General features: G+C 46.1%; 1 protein-coding gene across 1 annotated transcript in view; it reads left to right on the plus strand.

The window, feature by feature from the left end:
* The window catches only part of NXNL2 (nucleoredoxin like 2), a 40,257-nt gene extending 26,047 nt beyond the window's left edge, over window positions 1–14,210 (plus strand). Inside the window, exons 2-3 of the mRNA XM_004048223.4 lie at window positions 9,438–9,559; window positions 13,504–14,210. Coding sequence (XP_004048271.1) covers window positions 9,438–9,543 — 106 coding nt within the window. The 3' untranslated portion in view covers window positions 9,544–9,559; window positions 13,504–14,210. The remainder of the gene's footprint in view (window positions 1–9,437; window positions 9,560–13,503) is intronic.
* Window positions 14,211–20,820: the final 6,610 nt, after the last annotated feature.

Below are 20,820 nucleotides of genomic sequence, written 5' to 3' on the forward strand. Positions count from 1 at the left end.
GAGGGGAGCCTTGTGTGGACAGTAATCCCAATGTGCCGAGAACCTCCACCCAGAGGATTAGAAACCAGCCACACCAGCCATGACGTGACACTGGTGCACACCCACCAGAAGGACTCTGATCCTAAAGGTGGCAAAGCCAAGCTCAGGAGAAGAGGTGGAATAACTGGAAGTCTCTGTGCTGCTGGTGGGGATGCAGACTCATACAGCCATTTGAGAAACTGAATTTGGCTGATTGTCCTAAAGCCGAAAAATTGCACATCTAGGAATTCCAAGGTGTATCCCAACAGATCCTATGTTACCCAAAGACACGACCAGGAATGTGCATAGCAGCACTAGTTGTAACAGGTCCTGACTGGGAATAGCTCCATCACCCCTCAGAAGTAGAATGCGTAAATCATTTGTAGTATACTTACACAACATGATACTACACAGGGACAACCTACAACTACATACAATAGAGATGAATCTCAACAATTAACGTGGAGGAAAAGGAGCCAGACACACAGAGTACATACTGTATGTTTCCATTGATAGAAAGTACAAAAGCAGAGAAAATTCATCTGTGTTTGTTAAAAGTCAGATAGTGCTCACTCTTGGTGGAGGGGCGGTTAGAAATGCAAAGGGCACCCAAGGGTGCGGCTGGGGGCGGCTGGGAGTGCTGGAGGTGCTGGTTACATGGGTGTGTTCACTTCATGAAAATCCATCAGGCCCTTCATTTCTGTTAACTTTCAAATAAAAAATGAAAAAAGAAAGAAAGGAAAGCAATTTAAATTGTAGTAAGGAGACTGGGAGCGGTGGCTCATCCCAGCACTTTGGGAGGCCGAGGTGGGTGGATCACTTGAGGTCAGGAGTTCAGGACCAGCCTGGCCAACATGGTGAAACCCCATTTCTACTAAAAATACAAAAATTAGCCAGGCATGGTGGCGTGGCCCGTAATACCAGCTACTTAGGAGGCTGAGGTAGGAGAATCACTTGAACCCGGGGGGTGGAGGTTGCAGAGAGCTGAGATTATGCCACTGCACTCCAGCCTGGGTGACAGGGCAAGACTCTGTCTCAAAAAAAAAAAAAAAAAAAATTGTAGTGAGGCATTAAGAGACATACAAATAGTAGGACAGAAGGCAGAGGAAATTTTGCTTATTGACAAAATCCCAACACTTCGGGAGGCCAAGGCAGGTGGATCACAAGGTCAAGAGATCGAGACCATCCTGGCCAACATGGTGAAACCCTGTTTCTACGAAAAATACAAAAATTAGCTGGGCGTGGTGGCACACACCTGTAGTCCCAGCTACTCGGGAGGCTGAGGCAGGAGAATCGCTTGAACCCAGGAGGCGGAGGTTGCAGTGAGCCGAGATCATGCCACTGCAATCCAGCCTGGTGACAGAGCGAGACTCCATCTCAAAAATAAAAATAAAAATAAAATAAACAGACTGAGGGCTTACCACATATGGGGTCTGGGGTCAGAATACAGAGATAGATCGACTTGATTCCTGTTTGTGGTAATGGACACAATGAACAGGCATACACATGTATGCTCATGCACATGCATGCTCACACATATGTGTGTACACACACATGTGTGTGCACTTGGCAACTTTCTATTCTAACTTTTCTGCACCCTGAATTTCTCACGTCGCAGCATCTGTTGCTGATTACTTCATATTCATACATTAGTTCTTCTCCTGACTTCCCATAGCTCAGGTCAAAACTGTGGAGTCATCTCCAGTGCCTGCTGTTCTTCACGTCCCACACCCGGTGCTTTAGGAGGCATCTATCTCGAACCGCCCACTCCCACCCTCCTTGCGCCCCTCAACCTCTCACTTGCGTGGTCACAGTGGGCTCTCCGCTGGAGTCCCAGTACTCACTCCGGACTCCCTATAATGCTTTGCCCATACAGCCACTCAAATGAGCCTTCTGAGGTTTAAATTGGATCATGTGGTGTTGCTGCTTCTCAGTGCCTTTAGACTAAAGTCCAGTCCTCTCCCAACCACCCTGCTGCTCCCCTATTTTTCTGCACCTCCCTTTCTCCCCTCCAGACACACCACCCTCTCCTCTCAAGAGCTTGTGGCTGGCTGGGCGTTCTCTCGGGAGCATCCTTCCCCACCTCTTTGCAGTCATCACTCTTTCCAATTGTTCACACCTCTGCCTAAATATCTCCTCAGAGGACCCTTCCCTGACCCTCTCATTCAAAAATGGCACCTGACTTCTAGCATGCTTGAGTTTCATCAAAGCCCTTCTCTGGGCCGGGCGCGGTGGTTCACACCTGTAATCCTAGCACTTTGGGAGGCCAAAGTGGGTGGATCACTTAAGGTCAGGAGTTTGAGACCAGCCTGGTCAACATGGTGAAACGCTGTCTCTACTAAAAATAAAAAAATTAGCTGGGCGTGGTGGCACGTGTCTGTAATCCCAGCTACTCAGGAGGCTGAGGCAGGAGAATCCCTTGAACCTGGGAGGCAGAGGTTGCAGTGAGCTGAGATTGCACCATTGCACTCCAGCCTGGGGGACAAGAGCGAAACTCCATTTGAAAAAAAAAAAAAAAGCCCTTCTCTGATATTGTCTATCTATCTATCTATCTATCTATCTAATCTATCTATCATCTATCATCTATCTATCTATCTATCTATCTATCTATCTATCTATCGTCTATTTATAGCTATCATCTATTTATCTGTCATCTATTATCTATCATGTATATATGTACAATATATGTACATATCTATCTATTTATATATTTATTTATTTTTTGAGATGGAGTTTCACTCTTGTCGCCCAGGCTGCAGTGCAGTGGCGCCATCTCAGCTCACTGCAACCTCCGCCTCCTGGGTTCAAGTGATTCTCCTACCTCAGCCTCTGGTGTAGCTGGGATTACAGGCATGTGCCACCATGCCCAGCTTATTTTTTATTTTTAGTAGAGACAGGGTTTCTCCATGTTGGTCAGGCTGGTCTTGAACTCCCGACCTCAGGTGATCCACTTGCCTCGGCCTCCCAAAGTGCTGGGATTACAGGCGTGAGCCACTGTGCCCAGCTGTATCTATTAATCTGCCTAATCTATTATCTGTCTTTTATTTACCTTTCTCTTTCTCATCTATCTTTATCTCTGTCAACCATCTGTCTATTATACATTTACTAATATTTCTTTTTCTTTAGATCTCTTGATTCTTATTTTGATTTTATTTTTGTAAGAAGACTTCATGTAAGATCTCTCTTAACAGATTTCTAGTTGACAATACAGTATTGCCAACTACAGGCACAATGTCTTGGAGCAGATCTCTAGAACTTATTCATGTGGCACAGATGAAACTTCATGTCCATTGAGTAGCAACCTCCCATTTTCTCCTCCCCCAGCCTCTGGCAACCACCATTCTACTCTATTCCTGTGAGTTTGACTACTTTAGACACCTCCTGTAAGTGGAATCATGCAGTATTTGTCCTTCTGCACCTGGTTTATTCCACTGAGCACGATATCCTCAAGGTTCATTTGTGTTGTCACAAATGGCAAGATTTCCCTCTTTCGTAAGGCTGGATAATATTCCATTGTATGCGTGTACCACATGTTTTATCCATTCATCTGTCAATGGACATGATGGTTATGTTTCCATCTTGGCTATTGTGAATAATGCTGCAGGGGACATGGGACTGCAGATATCTTTCTGAGATCCTGATCTCAATTCTTTTGGATAAATACCAAGAAGTAGGATTGCTGGATCATATGAGAGTTCTATTTTTAATTTTTTGAGGAATTGTTCCATATTGTTTTCCATAGCAGCTGCATCATTTTGCATTGCCACCAACAGGGTACAAGGGTTCCAATTATTCCACATCCTCTCTAACACTTGTATTTTAATTTTAATTTTTTTAAATTTTTGAGACAGAGTCTTTCTCTGTCTTGCCCAGGCTGGAGTGCAGTGGCATGATCTTGGCTCACTGCAGCCTCTGCCTCCTGGATTCAAGTGATTCTCCTGTCTCAGCCTCCTGAGTAGCTGGGATTACAGGTGCCGGACACCACACCTGGCTAATTTTGTATTTTTAGTAGAGACAGGGTTTCACCACATTGGCCAGGCTGTTCTTGAGCTTCTGAACACACGTAATCCACCCACCTTGGTCTCCCAAAGTGCTGAGATTACAGGCATGAGCCACCATGCCCAGCCAACACTTGTATTTTTGTTGTTGTTAATAATAGCCATTCTAACAAGTGTGAGGTGATATCTCATTGTGGTTTTGATTTGCATTTCCCTGATAATTAGTGATGTTGAAAATCTTTTCATATACCTGTTTGCCATTTGTATGTTTTTGGAGAAGTGCCTGTTCAAGTCCTAATCCCATTTTTAATTGAGTTATTAATTTTTTGTTTTGCTTTTTCTATTTTTATGAATTCCTATGTGCTTTGGAAATTAGCCTCTTATAAGATATACGGTTTACAGATATTTTCTCCCATTGCATAGGTTGCCTTTTCACTCTGTTGATTGTTTTCTTTGCTGTGTTGAAGCTTTTTAGTTTGATGTAATCCCACTTGTCTATTTTTGCCTTAGTTATCTGTGCTTTTAATACCAGATCCATTAAATCATTGCCAAGGCCAATGTCATGAAGATTTCCCTTATGTTTTCTTTTCTTTCTTTTTTTTTTTTTTCTCTTTTTTTTTGAGATGGAGTTTTGGTCTGTTACTCAGGCTGGAGTGCAGTGGCATGAACTCAGCTCATGACAACATGACAACCTCTGCCTTCCGGGTTCAAGCAATTCTCCTGCCTCAGCCTCCTGAGTAGCTGGGACTGCAGGCACGCACCACCACACCCGGCTAATTTTTATATTTTTAGTAGAGACAGGGTTTCACCATGTTGACCAGGCTGGTCTCAAACTCCTGACCTCAGGTGATCCACCCAGCTCGGCCTCCGAAAGTTCTGGGATTACAGGCATGAGCCACTGCGCCTGGCCGATCCCTTATGTTTTCTTTTAGGAGTTTTACAGTATCAGGTCTTATATTTAAATCTTTAATCCATTTTGAGTTGATTTTTGTGTATGGTGTAGACAAAGGACACATTTCATTCTTTTGCATGTTTCATTCTTTTCTGGTTTTCCCAACACCACTTACTGAAATTCTTTCATCAAAGTTTTGTAGTTTTCAGTGTTCAAGTCTTTCATCTTTTTAGTTACGTTTATTCCTAAGTATTTTATTTCTTTTGATGCTGTTGAAAATGGTATATTATCTATCCTTCTGTCTAGCCTATTATCTATCATCTATCTATCTATCTATCTATCTATCTATCTATCTATCTATCTAATCTATCTCTGTCATTTCTAATCTATCATCTTTCTATTATCTATCACCTATCTATCTATCTATCTATCTATCTATCTATCTATCTATCTATCTATCATCTAATATGTTTTCTTTCTCCACAGACAGACTATGACTTCTTTGAGAGCAGAAATTCCATCTGCCTGGTTGATAGAACTGGTACATAGTAGATTCTCTATAACTATTTGCTGACTTATTGAATTCTTTTTTTTCTCTGGGGGAGTCTTGCTCTGTTGCCCAGGCTGGAGTGCAATGATGTAACCGAGGTTCACTGCAACCTCTGCCTCCCAGGTTCAATCCATTCTCCGGCCTCAACCTCCTGAGTAGCTGGGATTACAGGCGCCTGCCACCATCCCCAGCTAATTTTTGTATTTTTAGTACAGACAGGGTTTCACCATGTTGGCCAGGCTTGTCTCCAACTCTTGACTTCGTGATTTGCCCGCCTCAGCCTCCCAAAGTGCTGGGATTAGAGGCGTGAGCCACCGCACCTGGGCTTGAATTCTTTTTAATGTCTATGCAGCATGTTAAAGTGGGTATACTATAATTTATTCTCTACAGTCCTTGGTTGATAGAATTGATGCCAGTCTTTAACTTTTACTTCAATAAATATCCTCGTATATATGCCAACCAGGACTTTTGTTGGACTATAATTAACTTCAAGATGAATTGGTGAAAGAGTAAAAAAACGATTCATTTCTGTTTTTCTAAACAGTGTGCCAGTTGTCCTATCCTGACTTAGGGAATAATGTCTTTCTCCCGCTAATAAAATAAGACACTAATATGTAAGGCACTAATCTCTCACTTATACCACGAGGGCCTGGAGCTGTGACTTAAGTACTTGGGCCTTTCTTCTCTGTGTGGGGAGCAGCCCAGACTCCAGGCCAACCCCTAGGCTCTCTGCATCGGGTTGCTCTCCACTCCCTACAGCAGGACCAAGACCAGCCTGAGTTGAAGGAGGTACTGATGCTCAGAATTCAGGGGGTCCCTCACTTGGGTGATGCTGGGTGCCAGTCCCTCCTTAAATTTTGCAACCTAGGTACGTGACTTGCCTCACCCAGTCGCAACCCTGCCTCTAAGGTTGTGTTCTTACTGTGTGACCACAGATGGTTACTACCGTGGGTGGAGCCACGCTGGGCTAGGGAATACCCAGGGGAAGTGACTTGCTTTTAAGTTAGAGATGATCAAGTACACAGAATTCCCTATAGCCCAGCACTGCAGCCGCAGGCACATGCAACTATCTGAGCACAAGAAATATGGCTAGTGCAACTAACTGCATCTTTAACAATGTCTTATTTTAATTAATTTAAATTTAAATTTAAATGCCCACATGTGGCTAGTGGCTACTGAATGGGATGGCACAGGGGGATCCACACTCAGAACTTCAGCTTTCCTCTCTCTGGCCAAGACTTGGTCACATGGCTGTGCTTGAGTAGAGAGAGCCCGGGGGTGTCGTCCCTGGCCAGACAGCCATGGACCCAGCTCCGCACCGGGGAGGGTGAGAGGCAGGCCTGGTGCCACTGAAAAGACTGAGGGAACACTGGGCCCCCCAGGGGATCAGCACTGGGGGCCACAACCTCAAACTCTAAGAGTCACCTGCATCTGGCATTATCTTTCCATATTTATGTTTATACTTGGGCCTGTTTCTGGTCTTTCCATGTAGTCCGTCAATCTGTTTGTCCTATCAAGCTATTTGATTTTCTGTATCATTATAATGTTTTATCATCTGGTAGAGCAAATCTTCCCTGTTTTCTCTTCTTTTGCAGAACTTCCTTGGATATTCTCACATGTTTAGTTTTTCTACAATAAGCTAAATGTCAGTATGTAGTTCAGAAGAGAATCCTGTTGTTTTTACATGAATCCACATTTATTTCACACTCATTTATAATACGGTTTGATGAGAACCCACTTGGTTACATTATGGAGGCTTTGATCCAGCAAGAAGATCTGAGATATCTTTTATTCAAATTTTGTTTTACATCTCTTGATGAATTTTTTTTTCTTGGACAACACCTCACTGTCACCCAGGCTGGAGTACAGTGGCACAATCATGGCTCACTGCAGCCTCCACCTCTCAGGCTCAAGCGATATTTCCACTTCAGCCTCCTGAGTAGCTGGGAATACAGGCATGCACCGCCACACCAGGATAATTTTTTTGTATTTTTTTTGTAGAGAGTGGGTTTCACCCTGTTGCCCAGGCTGGGCTCGTACTCCTGGTCTCAAATGGTCCTCCTGCCTTGGCCTCCCAAAATATTGGGATTACAGGCATAAGCCACCATGCCTGGCCCACTTGCTGGAGTTTTAATGTTTTTTCCATACAAGTCTGCATGGCTTGTAACTTTTCACATATGTTGTTGCTGTTGCCATTGTAAAGATAATCCTTCCTTTTTTTTCTTCCTTCAAACTTTATATATAGAAAAGAAGTTCTGTGCAGTATGTAGTTTCTTGCCAGCAACCTTATTGTTTTTAAGGCATTTCAGTTGTATCTGGATTTCCCAAGCACATGGAGGTGCCATCTTTCAATTTTGCCTTCCTTAGTGTAATTTTTCATCTCTTCGGGTTTTCTCTTGCCTTAAATTGACATTTAATAATGGCAGAGACATAATGAAAATATGTCTGATGTTTTGATATCAAGTTTAATACTTGTTTTTGGTTTAAGATATGCTTTGTATCATAATATGCACTTATTGTTATTAAGTGTTTTAAAATTTTAATCAGGAATTCTGAATTTTTAAAGTGCCATTTTAGCTGTATGCAGACAATTATGTGGTTTTTCTTCTTTGACTTATTAATGTAGTGAATTGTGTTAATAGATTCTTAATTTGAATTTTCCTTGCATTCCTGTGGGATAAATTCTATTTGGCCATGATTTATTATTATTTTAATATGTTTTAGAATTAGATTTGCTAATATTTTATTTAGGTTATTTGCAGAGATTGTTTTTTGTATGCTATTTCTTCTGCACTTTTTGCCCCCAGATCTTGCCATTCCCAGCAATGTGCTGTCTTTTCTGCAGACCTCTGCAGGGCGCCTCATGTCTGCAAACCTCCATGCCCATTCAGGGCTTTGTCCACCCACCTGTGTAGTTTGCAGTGTACTCGGTGGTTTTTCATAGGGTGTCACTCTTGGTTTTGCTTGTTTTTATTTTTTTAATTAATTAATTTTTTTATTTTTATTTTTATTTTTATTTTTGAGACAGAGTCTGGCTCTGTTGTCCAGGCTGGAGTGCAGGGGTGTGATCTCAGCCCACTGCAATGTCTGCCTCCCAGGTTCAAGTGATTCTCTTACCTCAGCCTCCCAAAAAGCTGGGATTACAGGCACGTGCCACCATGTCCGGCTAATTTTGGCATTTTTGTAGAGATGAGGTTTCACCATGTTGGCCAGGCTGATCTCAAATTCCAGACCTCAAGCAATCCCCATGCCTTGGCCTCCCAAAGTGCTGGGATTACAGGTGTGAGCCACCATGCCTGGCAGGTTTTACTTGTTTTTAATTTTCAAAGATGTACTTTCCTTTTTGGTGAATAGAATATGGAGATGTACTAGGTTTGAATCCTTTATTTAAATGCAAACTCCTGGGCAAGTTTGTTTACCTCATCATGCTTCAGTTTCCTCGTTTGTAAAATGGAGATAATGATCACACCTATCTCATAAGGCTGTTGGGGGAATAGATGGATTGTGAATATATGCAGACTTCTTAGAAGGGCATCCAGCACCCAGCAAACATTATGTAAATGCTTGGTTCATTTGGTTAGCTTCAGAGAATCTCAGATTTAACAGGAAGAGCCCAATACTGGTTTTTGTTTGTTTTGTTTTGTTTTTTGAGATGGAGTCTCGTTCTGTCGCCCAGGCCAGAGTGCAGTGGCAGGATCTTGGCTCACTGAAACTTCCGCCTCCTGGGTTCAAACGATTCTTCTGCGTCAGCCTCCTGAGTAGCTGAGATTACAGGAGTGCACCACCATGCCTGGCTAATTTTTGTATTTTCAGTAGAGACAGGGTTTCACCATGTTGGCCAGGCTGGTCTCAAACTCCTGACCTCAGGTGATCCGCCTGAGTTGGCCTCCCAAAGTGCTGGGATTACAGGTGTGAGCCACCGGTGCCAGGTCCCCAATACTGTTTTGATGCTTTCTTTTCTTTTCTTTTTTTTTTTTAGACGGAGTCTCGCTCTGTTGCCCAGGCTGGAGTGCAGTGGCGTGATCTTAGCTCACTGCAACCTTTGCCTCCTGGGTTCAAGTGATTCTCTAGCCTTAGCCTCCTGAGCTTCTGGGACTACAGGTGTGTGCCACCATGCCAGGCTAATTTTTTTTGTATTTTTAGTAGAGACGGGGTTTCACCATGTTGTCCAGGCTGGTCTCGAACTCCTGACCTTCAGGTGATCCACTCGCCTCGACCTCCCAAAGTGCTGGGATTACATGTGTGAGCCACAGCTCCTGGCCCTGTTTTGATGCTTTCAAATGATCAGAGCTTGGAGCTATAGGTGCTTTGGAAGATGCCTCCACTGTGCAGGAAGAATGTTGAGGCCTGCACATGGGAAAATCTTAAATACCTTATTATTCTTAAAGCTAGCTGGCAGAATCAGAACTGATGTTTTATTTTCCTGTTGAAATTCTCTTTCTCTCCTACCACAACTTGGCTCTGGTAACTGTGCTGCGCGTGTGGAGTGGGCAGGGAATCTTGTGATTCCACCGTTGCTATGGCAAGAGCTCCTGTTTCCAAGCAAGGGTTGAATTAAACTAAATGGCAAGTTCCTGTGTCAGTAGGTTTAGTCCAGTCCTGTGTAATTCACCAAGAGCTTTGCTCCGTCAGGAAGAGGGGCCCAGTCCCACCATGAATCCTTGAACACCTGGGGGCATCTCACTGGGCAAGACGGGGGTTCAGGCCAGTCCTCCTCAGAATTGTGCCTTGCCCATTTAACGTCTCCACCGGAGACCTTCAGCCAGGAGAGCCAGGACCACATCTATTCAGAGAAACATTTTCACCATCAGAGGGCACGCAGGGAGGGGGTGGCCACACAGGGCCCATGTTTATCTCTTCCTTGAAGACTTGAGTGGCTTCTGGTCCCCAAACAAATGGAGAAGGTGAATAGGTGTCCCAAGGCTGAGGAGCATGTGCCCAGAGAAGGCGGTTTCTCCCTCCCTCAGTCCCCCATAGCCCACCTCCAGACAGAATGCATCTGATTCCTGTTGGCGTGTCCCTAAATAGCTGACCCCAAGTTCAGTTCTAATAGCACTAGAACCTTTAACACTTTTGTTAGTGTTGTTTCTGGGGCGTGCACTCATTCATTCACTCGATTGTATTACTGGGGGCTTTCTCTATCCCAGCCCTTGTGCCTGCCCTTGGGACAAACATGTTCTGACTCTGTGGATGGGTGGAGTAGATCCTAGGTGGGGACAGCTCCTAGGGCTCCCCTGTGAACCTTTCTTCGGCCTCCCACCCATAGTAGGAAACGGGCCTGAAATGGACCATGGGGGAGTATTCACAGAGCAGAAATCAGAAAACACTTCTAAGTAGCGGCTCCTCCTGCAGCTGGGTGTTAAACATGCACAGTACACCCTGCAGGTAGTCACACATGTGACGAATGACGGGCCTTTGGAGACGCCCTCAGACCGGGTGAGCCGTGCCCCTACCAGGTGACATGCTCAGCAGCGGAAGCTCCTGCCGGCCGGAAGGAGCAGCCGATCCTGGCAAAACACAGGGCGATGGGCCTGTGCTGCGACCCAGGTGTTGGGAGGTGAAGGGGGATCATGAGTATCCCTCTGAGGTGAGGTTGAGCCTCGCTTTAATGATGGACACCTTAGCTCTCCATCCCCCATGTCACCCTAAGAGTGTCTGAGTTAGGAGAAGGAGGCCCGGCACTTTGACAGCACCCTGGATATTATTCTTTAATCCTCGTGGTGAAGAGGCGCCCAAGACAGAGATGGATCTAACTCACGTGTGGCCGGGATGTGCTCACAGGCTGGTGCTATAAGCCTCAGTCCGTGTCCCACAAGAGGCCATTGTGCAGAGACTTTGCTGCCAGCACTGCAGCCTCTGTTCTGTACTGTTGAAATTAGCACCCTGTGTGGGCCTGGGTAATCTTGCTCCTTCCCATTAATGTGTCCAATTAATATTGCCGGAAGGGCCGATTTACCTGTGGGCTAGGGAGTTCCCACCTGAGGGTCAATTACTAGCTTGCTATTGAACATTTATTGAAATTGTTCCTATGATTGATTGAAGGACATAAAATAGTCAATTTTTTTTTTTTGAGACAAGGTCTTGCTCTGTCACCAAGGCTGGAGTGCAGTGGTGACATCTCAGCTCATTGCAGCCTCTACCTCCTGGGCTCAGGCAGTCCTCCTACCTTAGCCTCCCGGAGAGCTGGGACTACAGGTATGCACCACCATGCTCAGCCAATTTTTGTATTTTTTGTAGAGAAGGCGTTTTGCCATGTTGCCCAGGTTGGTTTCGAACTCCTGGGCTCGAGTGATCCCCCTGCCTCAGCCTTCCAAAGTGCTGCGATTATACGTATGAGCCACTGTGCCTGGCCATACAGTAGTCTTGAAACCTGAAATACTCATACTATCTTGGGTAATATTGGAGAAATGCTCTAACAGAGATTGGTGCCCCAAAGAGTTCCATAATAAAATGGACATGTTTTATATAGGATCATCACACTAGGGGATTGAATAGAGTTACTCATTGCACTCACGAGCAGGTGGTTGAATGCATGGAAATGGTAGACTGGTGGTTGCCAAGAGCAGGGGGAGGGGAAATGGGGCACGGTTTTTAGTGGGTATGAAAATGTTCTGGAGATGGGTTGCCCAACAGTGCAGATATACTTACCACTGCTGAACTGTACACTAAAATGGTTAGGATGGTGTTATGTTATGAGCATTTTGCCACAATTTTAAAAAAGATCTGGATAGACAGTTCTCCAAAGAAAATACACAAGTGGTCAAAAAGTATGTGAAGAAGTGCTAAACGTTAGTAGTTATCAAATGAATGCAAATCAAAAGCACCGTGAGATACCACCTCCCTGCCACTAGCGTGGATAGAATGAGAAAGACTGTTAATAACAAGTATTGGTGAGGATGTGGAGCCTCTGAAACACCTGTATTCCTGCTGGGATTGTAACATGGTGCAGCCTCTTTGTAAAACAGTTTAGTGATTTCTTTAAAAAGTTAAATGTTTTCATATGGTCTAGCAATTCCACTCATATATATATATGTGTATATATATATATATGTATATATACACATATATATATATATATATACACCCAAGAGAACTGAAAACATATGCCCCAGAAAGGCATATACACAAATGTTCATAGCAGTATTATTCACCATTGTCAAACACTGGAAGCAACCCATATGTCTGTCAATTGATGAATGGATACACAAATGTGGTACCATACTGTAAACCAAAGAGTATCCGAGACAAGTCTTGATCAATTTAGGAAGTTTATTTTGCCAAGGTTAAGGACACTCCTGTGACACAGCCTCAGGAGGTCCCGATGACATATGCCCAAGGTGGTCAGGGCACAGCTTAGTTTTATACATTTTAGGGAGACATGAGACATCAATCAATATATGTAAGATGTACATTGGTTTGGTCCAGAAAGGAGGGACAACTCGAAGCAAGGAGGGGGCTTCCAAGTCATAGATAGATAAGAGACAAATGATTGCATTCTTTTGAGTTTCTGATTAGTCGTTCCAAAGGAAGCAATTAGATATGCATTTATGTCAGTGTGCAGAGAGATGACGTTGAGCTCTGTCTGTCCTTTGTCCACAGGAATTTCAGTAAGAAATAGAGCAGTGGAGATTTTGAGGTGGGGACTTCCTTATACAGCATATTTGGGGCTGGATCCTTAGGAAGAGGATTTTTAGCTGATCTGAATAGAGGGAAGGAGCCAGCTTGTGGGGGAAAGGAATGTTTTCCAGACTTGAATGGATTTTTGCGAAGACTGGAAACTTGCAGACGGCCAGGGGTGGGGGATCCTGGCAGGGGCCAGGTGGTCTGAGCACATGTGTTTGCAGATGTAGGCCCTGTCCCCACCATCCTGGGGGCATAACTCTAAGGACATTGCTGTTTTTCCAAAGGGCACACATTGCATAACTTACTTTCAATAATTTCTTTTTGTAGGACTCTTTGATTTTGAAACTGCATTTTTAAGCTTAAGAGGAGGTCATTAAAAGACCTGGCACTAAGCTCACCCTCCCTTTCTTATTCCTTTGAAGCCATTGCTGTGAATTAGGTGAGGGAAAGATATTGAAGAGGAGTTGGACACCCCGAGAGTGCAGCTGTTCTCCCCCCCCACCATCCGTGTCCTGCATTCTGCGAGTCTGTGCTCATTAACAATGTGCTGTGACCATGTGACTCAGCAATCCTGCTGCTGGGTATATACCCAAAAGAAAGGAAAAGGAAGCCAGTATATTGAAGAGGTATCTGCACCCCCATGTTTATTGCAGCACTGTTCACAACAGCCAAGATTTGGAAGCAACCTAAGTGTCCATCAACAGATGAATGGATAAAGAAAACGTGGTACCTATACACAATGGAGGACTCTTCAGCCATTAAAAAAATGAGATTCTGTCATTTGCAATAATATAGATGGAAAAGGAGGCCCTTATGTGAAGTGAAATAAGCCAGGCACAGAAAGACAAACATCACATGTTCTCACTTATTTGTGGGATCTAACGATCAAAACAATTGAACTCTTGGACAGAGAGAGTAGAAGGTTGGTTACCAGAAGCTGGAAAGGATAGTGGGGTTGGGAGGAAGGTGGGAATGGTTAATAGGTACAAAAAAATACAAAGAATAAATAAGACCTAATATTTGATAGCACAACAGTGTGACTACTGTCAATAATCATTTAATTGTACATTTAAAAATAACTATAATTGCATTGTTTGTAACACAAAAGATAAATGCTTGAGGGGATGAATACTCTGATTCTTCATTATGTGATTATTATGCATTGCATGCCTGTATCAAAACATCTCATGTACCCCAAAAATATACACACCTACTATGTACCCACAAAAATTAAAAATAAAAAAATTAGGCCAGGCACGGTGGCTCACGCCTGTAATCCCAGCACTTTGGGAGACTGAGGCAGGTGAATCATGAGGTCAGGAGTTCGAGATCAGCCTGGCCAACATGGTGAAATCCCGTCTTTACTAAAAAATACAAAAGATTAGTTGGGTGTGGTGGCGGGCACCTGTAATCCCAGCTACTTGGGAGGCTGAGGCAGGAGAATTGCTTGAGCCCAGGAGACGGAGGTTGCAGTGAGCCAAGATCGTGCCACTGCACTCCAGCCTGGGCGATGGAGCGAGACTCCATCTCAAAAAGAAAAGAAAACAAACAAACAAACAAAATATTGAAAACCACAAACAAAAACCCAATGCGCTTGACTCTCCTGACATGTGAACCCACAGCAATGGACCTAGACTTCTCAAGGTTTCTCGACTCCTTTTATACCTGGTTCAATAGGTGGCTGCTTCTTTCTCACGTTGGGGGCTCACACTTATGTGGTGGCCCTGGACCCCCAGCTCCCACATGGGCCAGGTTTCCTCATGACGTCCAAGGCCTCTTGAATTCTCCCCGTGCAGGGTGAGCAAAGAGCTTGTCTGCTGAAGATAAAGTCTCCCAGGGGTGCTTGCTGAAGGAGGGAGAGAGACTTCCAGTTTGCTAGCAGGTGACAAGGGAGACATGTCTGCTCTCCTGAGGGGAGAAGGGGAAGAGGGAGAATGGCCAATGGAGGTGCGGGAGGGGCAGCTATTCCTCGGGGCCCACAAGCCTAGAAGGACAACTTGTGTCTTCTTGGCTGGGACTGCTCCCTTCTCCACCAGCCCCTCAAAGGGAAAGGGCAGAGCTTGTTTTCCTGGGACTATGGAGTAGACTACAGGCAGCCCGTGGCAGGGAGGTCGGCCCTGCTTTCCTCTGGGTTCTCTGGGATGTAAGAGCCTGAGGACCAGACACAGCCCCTGCCATGTTGCTGCCTGAGTGTCTCCATGAAGTGCTTCTTCTCAGCCATGCTTAAGGGGCTCCAACACTGTGTTCCCTGCAGCCTTATCCTCAACTGGGGTGAGCCACCACCCATAGAGTGGTAGGTAGGGGGGTCCCAGCTCCCAACCCCCAAGCCCCAGGCTACTGCTTATGGCTGCCCTCAAGGTAGAGGGTGAGGGAGGGTCCTTGCGAGGTGTCCTGGCCATGAGGAGCAGAGAGGAAGCAGGGGAGTGGGGTGACTGTGCTGAAACAGGTTGAAGCACACACAGCTGCCATCCAGAGAGGGAGGTCTGTCAGAGCCCCAGACAAGTGAGGGTTAAAAGTGCATGGATTTCTGAGCAATTCTTAGCATTAGGAAGAGGAATTAGCTCCCTGATTCCTTTCCTGGATGCTTATTTCTACTGTTCATGGATGGGGTGTGTGTGTTTGTGAATGGGGGGGCGGCATGAGACCATCAGGTGTTTGTGATGCACCCCTGGGCAGGGGTGAGAACAGCCCTGCACAGACAATGGACATGGTGGCCTCTGTGCCGGGTAGGCATGTCTACGGTCCTAAGAGAACTGCAGGTGCCAGCTCAGGCTGCCTCAGATGATACCACAGGCTGGGGGCTCAAATGGCAGGCATTCATTCTCTCACTGTTCTGAAGGCTGAAGATCTAGGTGCTGGCAAATCTGGTTTCTGATGAAGGCCTGCTTCCTGGCTTGTGGACACCGTGTCCTCACATGGCCTTTCCCCTGTGCTTATGTGGAGAGAGAAAGAGAGAGAGAGAGAGAAGAGAGCGAGTGAGCGCAGCACCGTGCATCTGTTCCTCTTCTTCTAAGGATGCATCATCATATTGAATCAGGGACTTACTTATGACCTCATTTCAAAAGTGTGAGACTCTAATCCAATATGTCCTTCCAAGTGCCATTTCTAAGCCATATCGGGATTTAGGGCATCAACATATGAACTACGGGCACATGATCCTGTCCATAACAAGAACCCTGGGTGGTTGGGAGTCATCAGTGCCTAGAAACCCTGGGTCCAGCGGTGGGTCTGGCAGCAAGAGCAGTGTCCTGCTGTGGGACCCGCCCCTAGGCGCAGGCCCTTGCCGTTATATTCAGTCCTCATGGCACTCTGTGTCCAGTGTCTTCACGGTTGAAGTGGATCCATGGAGAATTTGGGAAGACTTCACGTGAAATGACTGAGAATTTGGGAAATGTCGCTATGAAAACAAGTTAAGAGCGGGGTGGTAGAGGGCACCCCTGGCAATGTCCTCAAGCATACAAAGTGCAGGCGCTGTTAATCTCCAAGAGAAAATGGAGTTCCATCACAACCAAAATAACTGGACGCAGGATAAGAGACACCTGTCCTCAAGGCGAGGGTTCCCGGACCCCAGGTGGGCTGCGCTGGACCCCAGGTGGAGACGGGCACAGCGGCTCCCAGGGGTACAAATCTTCCTTGCCTGAAGCAGTCCCTGCCGGTCCTGGAGTGGTCCGTGACACCTGTTCAGGATCTTTGCAGTTGGACAAATGTGTGAATTTGGATACAAGCAATGCAGAAAAACAAGTATCTACTGATCTGGCTTCTTTCTTTCATTTTAGTAATAAAATTTATTTGGTAATCAGTTACTTATCAATTACAGGACATTTGGGAAATAAACATAATCTGCCACCCCGCCACTCAGGGTTGGCTGTTGCCCACTGGCTGTGTATTTTCTCTTCCCTCCGGTTGGATTTCAGATTGGGAAGTCCGGTCCGGCTGGTCAGCCAGGAGCCGCCGGCCCGGCCTACCAACTGCTCCACACTGCCCCCTCCTGGTCATCTGCTAGGCAGCAGGCTCCGACCTCCGGAAGGCTGGGCGCTCAGCCCCATCTCCTGACTTCATTAGGGCACAGGAACTGGTGGAGCTCAGCCTCGACTGGGGCTCAGACATTGTCCACAGGCAGTTCTGAGCAACCTGGACTCCATACAGGGAACTGATTCACGGGGAAAGGGCTGGCCACGTTCAAGGATGCCCAGGCCATCTGGGGAGCAGTGGATGGAGCAGGGGACCTTGAAGTTGGAGAAGTAGGCGCTGGTGGGCGGCCTACATCTTTGTCTATGTGACAGCCACTCTGCTCCCCGCCCAGGAACTTGCAAAGGATGAACTGGACATGGGGATCACAGGAAAGTCTCGATTTCTTGCTGATTAAGTGGGTGGGTTGTCAGAACACCAAAATATGGGGGCACGCTGGCCAATGTAAAATGTTTGTCCTCCCAGAGGCACACTGGTGGCCTCTCTGCCCTTTCCTCCTGTCTTCACTACCCCACTGATGCCGCCTTTCATAATCCGAGACTCTGACACTGCAGCATGTGGTTTGGCTGATCTTGACTTTCTCAGCAGGAGATGGAACTCAGCTAAACATGGCTCTGTTGGTTGCCGGAGGCCCCTGCAATCCGGAATGCCTGAAGGACGGGGGGCTTCCTGACCTCTTCTAGTTACAGGACCCACGGGGTGGAGTCAGGTGTGGCCTGACCAGGGATTGGGTGCTGTGGCAGGACTCATTTCTGCAGCTTCAGGGCTGGCTCCTTGCTGGGACAGACTCCCTCCTGGCAGCAGCTGGTCACAGAGGTAGCTTTGGTCCCCATTGAGCTTATTCAAGTCCAGTGGAGGTGGGGCTGGTTGTGACAGCCTCCTGATGCTTAAGCCAAACGCTCAGAATTAAGTCTACTTCCTGCTGTCACATGCCCTCTGTGGAGTGTCACCAGGGCCAAGGAGACTGCATATGCTGCTGGGTAGGCTTGGGCCACACACCTCTTTTCTAGGGCTGGAGTTAGCAGCTCCTTCCCCAGAGTCTTATGACTGCGAGTCAAGGGAAAAATAAACTCCTCAATGAAAACCTGGGGTGAGAGAAGGGGGTGAGTGGGTTATGCAGGGTGGCCCCAAACAGATGTCCACCATATGGCTATCTGTTAACCTTCTGAGGGCTGGTAGCCAAATGAATTAAAAAATGATGTGAGGGCGTGGTGGCTCACGCCTGTAATCCCAGCAATTTTGGAGGCTGAGGAGGGTGGGTCACGAGGTCAGGAGATCGAGACCCTCCTGACTAACACGGTGAAATCCTATCTCTACTAAAAAAATAATAATGCAAAAAAATTAGCCGGGCGTGGTGGCACACGCCTGTAGTCCTAGCTACTCAGGAGGCTGAGGCAGGAGAATCGCTTGAACTGGGGGCAGAGGTTGCAGTGAGCCAAGATCACGCCATTGCACGCTAGCCTGGGTGACAGAGCAAGACTCCAGCTCAAAAAAAAATAAAATTCTTTTTTTTTTTTTTGAGATGGAGTTTCACTCTTGTTGCCCAGGCTGGAATACAGTGGTGAAATCTCAGCTCACTACAACCTCTACTTCCTGGGTTCAAGTGATTCTTCTGCCTCAGCCTCCCAAGTAGCTGGGATTACAGGCACCAGCCACCAGGCCTGGCTAATTTTTTGTATTTTTAGTAGAGATGGGATTTCACCATGTTGGCCAGGCTGGTGTTGAACTCCTGACCTCAGGTGATCCACCTGCCTCGGTCTTCCAAAGTGCTAGGATTCCCTTGCCTGGCCAAAATTGATCATTTCTTTCCCACTAAATTTAAAGAACATAGATGTCAGCCAACAGTGGTGGGAGCTTCTCTCTTTTTTTTTCTCTTCTTGTTAAATTTTAAAGAGATTTTATTTTTTACTTTTTAAACTTGATTTTGAAATAAGTTGGAACTTAAAGTTGCAAAAACAGTACAAAAATTTTCCGTATGCCTTACCCCAGTTTCCCCAGTGTTTACACCTCACATAATTATGTTAAGATAGTCAATCCCAGGGACTTAGCATTGATGCAGTACTGTTAACGAATCCACCCATGCTCTTCAGATTTCATCCATGGCCCCACTGATGTCTTTCTCTGATTCAGGACCCAGTCCAATATCTCATGCTGTATTTAAGTCATCAAATGTCCTTGGTCTCTTTTAGTCTGGAATGGTTCCACAACTTTTCTTTGTCTCTAATGACCTTCAGACTTTTAAAGAGTACTGGCCATGATTTTGTGGCACGTTCTTCCTGATTAAATGTAGCTTATGCATTATTTTTTGCAAGAATATCATAAGAGTGACGTGGTATCCTCCTCAGTGTGTGGTATCAGAGGGCACATAAGGCCAGTATGTGGCATGACTGATGATGCTAACCCGGCTCACCTGGTGAAGGTGCTGTGTGCAGCTTTCTCCTCGGGGCAGTTGCTATTTTTCCCTATGTAATTAATCTGTATCTCCATACCAGCCTTTTCATGCACTGACTCACAGTGTCTGCCAAGTTAAGTCTTTTAGCTGCTGTCCCAGCCACTGCCTTGGAAGGAGCTTCTGTCTGCAGCTACCCACTGCAGGAAATGGGCGAAGCCTAATTGGAGCTTCACTGAAACCAAGAGGACAAAGCCGGCTGGGGGTCCACAAGGAGTTCCTCATCAATGACCTCCAATACCCAGTGTGTCCAAAGACAAAGGCAATGCTACCACTTTTGGGGGGAGTTTGGCAATAGTGAGCATGAGTAATTTTAAATGAAGCAACCACTTTTTCTTTTTTTTTTTTGAGATGGAGTTTCGCTCTTGTTGCCCAGGCTGCAGGAGTGCAATGGCGTGATCTCAGCTCACCGCAACCTCCGCCTCGTAGGTTCAAGCGATTCTCCTGCCTCAGCCTCCCGAGTAGCTGCAATTACAGGCATGCGCCTGCATGTGCCACCATGCCTGGCTAATTTTGTATTTTTAGTGGAGACGGGGTTTCTCCATGTTCGTCAGGCTGGTCTCAAACAACCGACCTCAGGTGATCCGCCCACCTCGGCCTCCCAAAGTGTTGGAATTACAGGCGTGAGCCACTGCACCCGGCTGCAAACACTTTCTTAACCCATTTATTTGTGACTGTGTTGTTTCCAGATCAGTAAGAACATATTGTGGAATGGACTTTGCTGCACATAAGTACTTGCTGATGTCTATGCTTTTCTCTACAGTTGAGAAGGTTCTGTTTTTCAAGGTGAGCCTAACCATGGGCAAGATGACCACATTTGTGGCTGGTTCTGGTGGCTGCAGCCCATGGAGAGGAGTGGTTTTGGCACATCTCCTTATGGACTTCGGCTTCCTCTCCTGTCACCACTCCCCACCCCAGAGCTCATTCGGGGTTCTCATTCACTACTTCTGTCATTCCTCACCTGGCTTCTGGAAGAATATTTGAGTTGCAGGAGGTTTTGCTACTCTCTAGTCCTATATTTGTACAAAGAAATGGAATTTTGTTTGGGAAGGGGAGGATGTTCTTCATTAGAAAAGCAGTCTAGACCTGGGTGCAGTGGCTCGCGCCTGTAATCCCAGCACTTTGTGAGGCCGAGGCGGGCGGATCACGAGGTCAGACCATCCTGGCTAACACGGTGAAACCCTGTCTCTGCTAAAAATACAAAAAATTAGCTGGGCATGGTGGCGGGCGCCTGTAGTCCCAGCTACTCGGGAGGCTGAGGCAGGAGAATGGTGTGAACCCGGGAGGCGGAGCTTGCAGTGAGCCGAGATCGCACCACTGC

Source organism: Gorilla gorilla, chromosome 13 (assembly GCF_029281585.2).
Source record: "Gorilla gorilla gorilla isolate KB3781 chromosome 13, NHGRI_mGorGor1-v2.1_pri, whole genome shotgun sequence".
NCBI classification, from domain to species: domain Eukaryota; kingdom Metazoa; phylum Chordata; class Mammalia; order Primates; family Hominidae; genus Gorilla; species Gorilla gorilla.